The sequence below is a fragment of the Lynx rufus genome, unplaced genomic scaffold (genome assembly GCF_022079265.1).
Source record: "Lynx rufus isolate CCGP_SWC_20201006 ecotype Redwood Valley unplaced genomic scaffold, mLynRuf1.p SCAF_7, whole genome shotgun sequence".
Lineage (NCBI taxonomy): Eukaryota > Metazoa > Chordata > Mammalia > Carnivora > Felidae > Lynx > Lynx rufus.
In genome coordinates this window covers 78,936,011-78,943,789 of record NW_025814889.1, presented here as the reverse complement: position 1 = coordinate 78,943,789, position 7,779 = coordinate 78,936,011, and the positions used below count along the sequence as shown (strand labels likewise).

General features: G+C 50.7%; 1 protein-coding gene across 7 annotated transcripts; it reads left to right on the top strand.

The window, feature by feature from the left end:
* The first annotated feature begins 1,507 nt into the window (after positions 1–1,507).
* On the top strand, positions 1,508–7,184 carry KRT5 (keratin 5). 7 transcript variants are annotated; one of them, XM_047065765.1, is made up of 11 exons: positions 1,508–1,841; positions 1,878–2,059; positions 2,642–2,856; positions 3,644–3,704; positions 3,815–3,910; positions 4,496–4,660; positions 5,050–5,175; positions 5,409–5,629; positions 6,367–6,401; positions 6,862–6,939; positions 6,988–7,184. In XM_047065765.1, the coding sequence occupies exons 1-11, from the start codon at positions 1,508–1,510 to the stop codon at positions 7,182–7,184; spliced, it is 1,710 nt and encodes a 569-aa protein (XP_046921721.1). The 7 variants fall into 7 exon arrangements, with proteins under 7 accessions (XP_046921721.1, XP_046921719.1, XP_046921718.1 ...); XM_047065763.1 differs by having other exon boundaries at positions 1,508–2,059; positions 6,862–6,924; XM_047065762.1 differs by having other exon boundaries at positions 1,508–2,059; positions 6,862–6,930; positions 6,991–7,184.
* Positions 7,185–7,779: the final 595 nt, after the last annotated feature.

Sequence of the window (7,779 nt, the reverse complement as noted above, 5' to 3'; positions counted from 1 at the left end):
AGGAGGCCGAGAGGTGATCCCACTCAGGTCTGCGGCCAAAGGAGGGGTGTGGTTTAAGACAGACACTTGCTAAGCCTAAGCAGACCCCCTCTCCTCCATGTGGTGCCACAGCCCCCCCTGGACAAGCACAGCAGAGGGGGCTTGCAGGGGTCCTGTCTAAAGTGACTGTGGCAGACAGCTATGCCTGCCCCCCCCCCCCCCAAATCTGCTCCGCCTGGCCTATCTGGCAGGACAATCCATAGTCGTGGGATTCCATTTTCTGTTCCCCTGGCCCTCAAGGAAACTTTGGGCTGGCGCTTAGAGAAACCACAGTAGTCCCCGCTGCTTGCAACGGGGTGGTTCGCCGTTATAACAGGCCGACAGATTCTCAACATGTTCCTGATGAGATTAGAAGCTCCCGCAGGTATGTGTTTGTGGCAGCCTTCAGCCTGTATCAACAGATACGATGACTCATTTCTTCCCTAGTGGAATAACTGAGGGCTTGCTGGAACACACCTGGGGGGCTGAGGGGAGGGGGACGGGCAGAGCAGCTCCCTCTGAAGAGAGACGTGACTGCCAGGCTGAGTCTAGGGACCTCTTGTGAGGGATTGCATGGGCCCCTTGGGTTTGCTAAGCCCTCATGGGGTCCTGCCCAGGCCGAAGAGCAAGGGGAAAGGGCAAAGCCACAGAAAATCTTGAATCAGGAGGAGCTATGGAGCGACAGGCCTGCCCCTGCAGGCGCAAAGAGGTCTAGACCAGGGGCTGAGGACACCCTACATTCTCTGTTTCCGGAGCCTGGGGCTTGGGGAGCCTTTCTGGTGCAGACGTTGCCAGAGAACCTGCCCAGTGGGCTCTGGGATGCTAACTTGGCCTCCCCCAAGAAAGCAAATTGTGCGGCAAAGGACAGAAGTCTATTTTCCCCTCCAGCCCGTGGCTGAGCTCTGAGGCCACAGATGCCCTTCCAAGTGCCCAAATCCCTGCAGCAACCTCCTGCCCCAAAGAGTAAAAAAAGCAGTTCCCTGCCAGTGGGGACTCACTTTCCTCCAGTTCGTGAACTGTGTACACCGGGCTGAGACGGTTGACAGTATCCCTGGTCCTGTAAGGACCCCTTAGGATAGCGGCCAAATGCCCCCCTACTTTCTGGTGCCCTTCTTGGTGCTCACAGCCCCGGGCCCCCATGGCGAAGAGAGACTGGCTGGCAGCATCGCCAGCTTTCTGCCAAGACATCAGCGCTGCAAGGCAAGGTTATTCCTAACTGAGCACAGCCTGCCAGGAAGCAAGCGTTTGCACCCCACACCACTGTGCAGGTGTGACGGTGAGCTCACAGCTGCCCCCCAGGCATGCCCAGCCCACTTCATCATTCACAGCTCAACAGTTCTCCCGCCCAACCCAGTCCTAGAGGATAAAAAGGGGGGATTGAAGTTCCTGGGTAACAGAGCCGCCTTCTGCGTCCTGCTGAGCTCTGTTCTCGTCAGCACTTCCCGACCCCTAGTGCCCGGTACTCTTGCTCCGCCAGGAACAAGCCGTCATGTCTCGCCAGTCGAGTGTATCCTTCCGGAGTGGGGGCGGCCGTAGCTTTAGCGCTGCCTCTGCCATTACCCCGTCTGTCTCCCGCACCAGTTTCACCTCCGTGTCCCGGTCCGGGGGTGGCGGTGGCGGCTTCGGCAGGGTCAGCCTAGGGGGTGCTTGTGGAGCAGGTGGCTATGGCAGCCGGAGCCTCTACAACCTGGGAGGCTCCAAGAGGATCTCCATCAGCACTAGTGGTGGCAGCTTCAGGAACCGATTTGGTGCAGGTGCTGGAGGCGGCTATGGCTTCGGAGGTGGAGCCGGGAGTGGATTTGGTTTTGGCGGTGGAGCCGGTGGCGGCTTTGGGCTCGGTGGCGGCGCTGGCTTTGGAGGTGGCTTTGGTGGCCCTGGCTTCCCTGTGTGCCCCCCCGGAGGCATCCAAGAGGTCACCGTCAACCAGAGTCTCCTGACTCCCCTCAACCTGCAAATCGACCCCACCATCCAGCGGGTGAGGACTGAGGAGCGGGAGCAGATCAAGACCCTCAACAACAAGTTCGCCTCCTTCATCGACAAGGTGAGCCGGGGTCCTTTTTGCAAAAAACAATATGAGTGTGTATATAAATGCCAAAGAAAAGGGGAAGAAGGGAGGTTTTCTGACTTTGTGCAAATACCTGCATGGTGTCTGTTATGGTTTTTCCTGTGTGCTGGATTTGTGGCCCATTTTCTTAGACTGGCAGCATAGAAGAGCGGGTCTTATTGCTTCTATTTCTTCCTCTTCAGAGATTACCCCGAAAGGGCTCCTTGATTCCCGCGGGACAGAGAGATGAATTCTATGCCTCACGTAACAGGGCTGATTGAATAGAAAAGTAGATGAGTTCATCGGGCAGTAATCTGAGTAGCTTCACAGCCACCACTGCACCAGGCCATGCACCACCGAGCTGTGCCCACAGTGCAGGCTGTGTGTCCTGTCTCCCATAGAACAGTGAGGTTGGGCACCTCACTCTGGACCTCCCTTCCTGGGGCCCAGGGCCAGGCATGGCGGTGCATGGTGAGGTGGGGGGGGGGGAGGCCAGCATGAAATGGGAGGAAAACTGGTGAATTGACCATTGAGACACGAAATTCAAGTTTCTCCACCTTCACACTCTGCCTTCTCCAGGTGCGGTTCCTGGAACAACAGAACAAGGTCCTGGACACCAAGTGGACTCTGCTCCAGGAGCAGGGCACCAAGACCGTGAGGCAGAACCTAGAGCCCTTGTTTGAGCAGTACATCAACAACCTCAGGAGACAGCTAGACAGCATCCTGGGGGAGAGGGGCCGCCTGGACTCAGAGCTGAGGAACATGCAGGACCTGGTGGAGGACTTCAAGAACAAGTGGGTTGTGGGGAGCAGAGATGGGGCGGGTGGTGTCTTTTTGGCACCAGATGCACTTCATAACCAGACTGCCTGCCACTTATGCTTTCCCCACGGGCTAGATGTGTATACCTTTCCATGGACACCTGAAGTACCAGGGAAAAAATCCAGCCCATGTTTAGAAAGTACCAGGCCCAAGTTCAGTCCATTGGTAAGGCACTTAGCCACCAGCCAAAGCAGCAACACAGTGCCCTTGGTACCACCTGGAGAGATAAACATCACGTAATCCTTGCCCTTTGGGGCTTTTCTCCCCAGGACACTGGAAGGATACAACATGGGCTTTCTGATGGGTGGCCCCAAAGCGGAAACTGAGGACATAACCCAACATAAGTGGCTCAAATAATTTCTTTAGTCCTTGTGAACAAGCAGCTGGGTTGGTAGTTTTTGGTTTGTTTTTTCACAAGGCCATGAAAGCTGAAAAAAAAAAAAGCAGTAGGGAAATTGACTAGAGGTGGAGCTGGGGAGAAACAGCACAGCTTCTTTCCAGGAATATTCCTGATACCACTGAATTGTAGCACTAATATAAAGATTATCTGGTAGGCAGTTACAGAAAAACCGATATCCTTACGGGTGAGGACCTTGCCCAGGGGTTCAGACTACCAGTGCTCCCCCACTCTCTGCCCTCATGATGCGAGAAGACCCTTCCTAGAGGGAAGGCAGGCTCACAGTTGTCTTCATGCAGTAAAGACCCGAGGCCTTACCTGTCCCCCATCTCCTGATCAGCACTTCCCATCCTTTTCACCACCAGGTATGAAGATGAAATCAACAAGCGTACCACTGCTGAGAATGAGTTTGTGATGCTGAAGAAGGTGCGTGGGTAGAAGGGAGCCTATAGCCTATGGCTATGCTGTCTTATGGTGTCATTCATTTATGTCAGGGTAAAAATCGGGTGTGGTGCCAACCATCCCTGTTTCTCTAGGACGTGGATGCTGCCTACATGAATAAGGTGGAGCTAGAGGCCAAGGTCGATGCCCTAATGGACGAGATCAACTTCATGAAGATGTTCTTTGAGGCGGTAAGAAATGGCCCCTATTTGGGACCCAGAGACATGGCCACTGGGACATCACCAAGAATTAGGGGCTCCAGGATTGACCTCAGTGATTCCTAGGCTGTGGACACATCTCTGTCTCTCCTTCCCCCTTGGTACTACTCACACTTTGTTACTTATGAAGCCAACACTTTAAAAAAAGAAAGTCAAATTTAAAGCAAAAGACCTCTTCCACAGTCATTTTGCAGAGTGAGGTTTGGAGTGAGTTATTAGAGGTACAAGTATTCTTTTTCTGGCCGCCTCCCCTTGCAGGAGTGCCACCCCCTCTCTGTTTTCTCCCAGCATGCAGACCACACAGCTAGATTCTTTTAAAATAAAGTACGACCCAGGAAGATGTGAATCTGAGAAGTTACATGATGTGGGTTTATTGGAGGTTCAGAGTTGTTAAAGTTTTTTTTTTTTTAAGTAGATGGAGTAATGATTTGGATTGTTTATTAACTTATCTAAATTTTTGATGTAGGTGTTTTATTTCTTTTCTCAAGCTGACATACCACAATGAATGGAAGATTTGAATGGAACTGATATAAATGCTGACTTCAAATCTCCCCACAGGAGCTGTCCCAGATGCAGACGCATGTCTCAGACACTTCTGTGGTCCTGTCCATGGACAACAACCGGAACCTGGACCTGGACAGCATCATCTCTGAGGTCAAAGCCCAATATGAGGAGATTGCTAACCGCAGTCGGACAGAAGCTGAGTCCTGGTACCAGACCAAGGTGGGTGCTGTGGTGAATATATCCTGAGTGAGGGGATGGACACATGTCTAGGATTCCAGGTCATTGACAAAATGCTAAGGGTGGGGCTTCTGAAACCTGCTGAGGCCTCTTTGGATGACTTATGGGAACAATTATGCATGTATTTTCCATATAAATTCAAGAACCTTAAGGAGAATCTCATTCTGAATCCCACACCTATGTCTCTATGAAAGCAAAGGTGCTAAAGGGAAAATGATCTAAGACCAGGTCCACCTGGACAAAGCTGAAACTAGCACCAGGCCCCAGACAACTACACTACTTGCCACCTTGGTAGCTCCTACCTGTGAGCTTTGGGAAAGTGTTTCCACCCTCCTATGATTGAGATCTTTCCTCTTTTCTGGTGGCATCAGTATGAAGAGCTGCAGCAGACAGCAGGCCGGCACGGGGATGATCTCCGCAACACCAAGCAAGAGATCTCTGAGATGAACCGGATGATCCAGAGGCTGAGAGCTGAGATTGACAATGTCAAGAAGCAGGTAGGGAGAGGTTGGGAGACCTCTGTTTGGTTTTGTTTTACTTTTTATAAACACACACACACACACACAAACACACATGCACACAGAGCTGGGACAAGTACCAGCATTTCAATGTTCTACAATCCACAATGACCAGGACAAATGTACTGGCTTCTCCCTGGAATCTCAGAATGAGATACCTCAGGCCTAGCTCAGCTACTGAAGAGTCCCCACTCTCTTCTTTCCCTCCGTAGTGTGCCAATCTGCAGAACGCCATTGCTGATGCTGAGCAACGCGGGGAGCTGGCCCTCAAGGACGCCAAGCACAAGCTGGCCGAGCTGGAGGATGCCCTGCAAAAGGCCAAGCAGGACATGGCCCGGCTGCTCAGGGAGTACCAGGAGCTCATGAACACCAAGCTGGCCCTGGATGTGGAGATTGCCACCTACAGGAAGCTGCTGGAGGGCGAGGAGTGCAGGTGGGCAACATAATGACTCACTTCACAAGCTCAGGATGGCCTCACATTTGATAATATGAAGCTTCTCCTCCACTACGGGGTGTAAATCACACAAACAAGTGACCACTATCTTGTGCATGATAATTATTCTTCACTAATCCAGTTTCAATCTGACACCAAGGCATACAGCTGACCTATACAATGTTTCTGACCCTGTTCCCAGCATCAGATTCCTCTCTTTCAAACAGCTAAGCAACTCAACAAATATCTTCCTCGTTCTTCAAGTATCTTTTCTTCAGGAAGTGTTTCATGATTACTCCAGCTGACTTGAATTCACTTGCATTTGGATTCTCAAACTACCCCGTTTTCTGCAATCTTCTGACACTATCCACCGTGTCCTTCCTGTTAGAAGTATTTCTGTCCATGCCAAGTCCCCTCAGAGAATGTCAGCTCCTACCAGACCAAAACTGCTTCATATATATTCATATTTCCCACAGCCTCTTACTCATAGTTTCTGTATAATGGGTGGAGGAGAATGTGAATTACAATCTTCCTCCCATAACCTGTTTTTAGGTCAACACCTCTTCATTGGAAGTCACTCTAGAGGGCTATCTCTTTCTCTGATTTAAGCAGCTTTTGGGCATGCAGTCTCCTTGTTTGTAAAAAAAGCTCTAAACATGACTATGGGAATTATCCACATGGACTACTACTGTCTTTTGGGGAGTTTTAAACTCTGACTTTAATTTTTCTCCTTTTAGACTGAGTGGAGAAGGAGTTGGACCAGTCAACATCTGTAAGTAAAGTTGGACAGACATTAACAATGATACATGGGGTATTTTGCACCAAGTCAAAATCCTACTATTTCTAGATACTAGTAACTCCCATCCCAATATATGATGTATTTAATACACTTAGTGGGAAGCAGGTGGTAGAGGGGAAAGAACACAGACTGAGACATGAACCAACATGGCGCATGTCTTGTTTCTTAAAGGGTATGGCCCTATATCCTACACATCTTGTAACCTTTCCCTGTTGTTGTCCTTACCTGCTGAAGACTTAGCACCATCCCTTGCCTTCTCTGCTCACCAACTGTCTGTTAGGGACTTAACTAAACGGATTAGTTCTGGGCCTTCATTTGCTACTTTGTGAAAGGGGCCAGGTACAGTCCTAACATTAGCAGTATCAAATAATTTGGACGTGTAGGATCAATCAAGCCAGCTGGTCTTACCAAGTTCTCTCCCCTTTCTCTGCAGCTGTCATCACAAACAGCGTATCCTCTGCCTACGGAGGCGGCAGTGGCTTTGGCAGTGGCCTTGGTGGAGGTCTTGGCGGTGGTCTTGGCGGTGGTCTTGGCGGTGGTCTTGGCGGTGGTCTTGGAGGAGGTGGCGGTGGGAGCTACTATTCCAGCAGCAGTGGAGGCGTTGGCCTCGGTGGTGGGCTCAGTGTGGGGGGCTCTGGCTTCAGTGCAGGCAGTGGCCGAAGCCTGGGGGTGGGCTTTGGCAGTGGTGGGGGCAGTAGCTCCAGTGTCAAGTTTGTCTCCACCACCTCTTCTTCCCGGAAGAGCTTCAAGAGTTAAGAGCCTGCCGCAAGTCACTGCCTCTCAAGTGCAGCCACCAGACCTGTGGTGACCGCCTCTTCCAGGTGGTTGCCAAGCCAAAAATTTTCTTTTTCTGGAGCGTAGTCTAGAGCAAGCATATTGCAGAACTGCATTCTTTGGTTTCTGGAAGGGTCCACTCCCCAGTCTCTAGTCTCCCATGTCATGATTCTATGTTCTGCTTCAAATCAGCCTCTAGGTCTCTATAGCATGGTCCTTGATGTGAGAAGAATCCAAAGTTTTCTGGTATCTAAATCTTTCAGAACAGGGTCCCCATCCTAAGCCCAAATTTTGCTCTTGTTCTGACTACCTCCAGAGTGTGTTCAAATAAAAAATGCTTTTATAATATAAGCTGTCGTGCAGAATTGTTTTTTCAAGGCTTACAACCAGCTTAGAGACCCCATGAGGGGCAGTCTGTCCAGATGTGATTGGCTCCTCTGATGATTCATGGGGATAATGGAATGACCTTGAAGGCAAAGTGGCCATCATGAGTGGTCCAGAGACTGCAAGAGGCAGAAGAGGAGGTTGCTAAAGCCTCTAAAATGAAGGAGTCTCTGAAGGGCATAAATGGTAATGT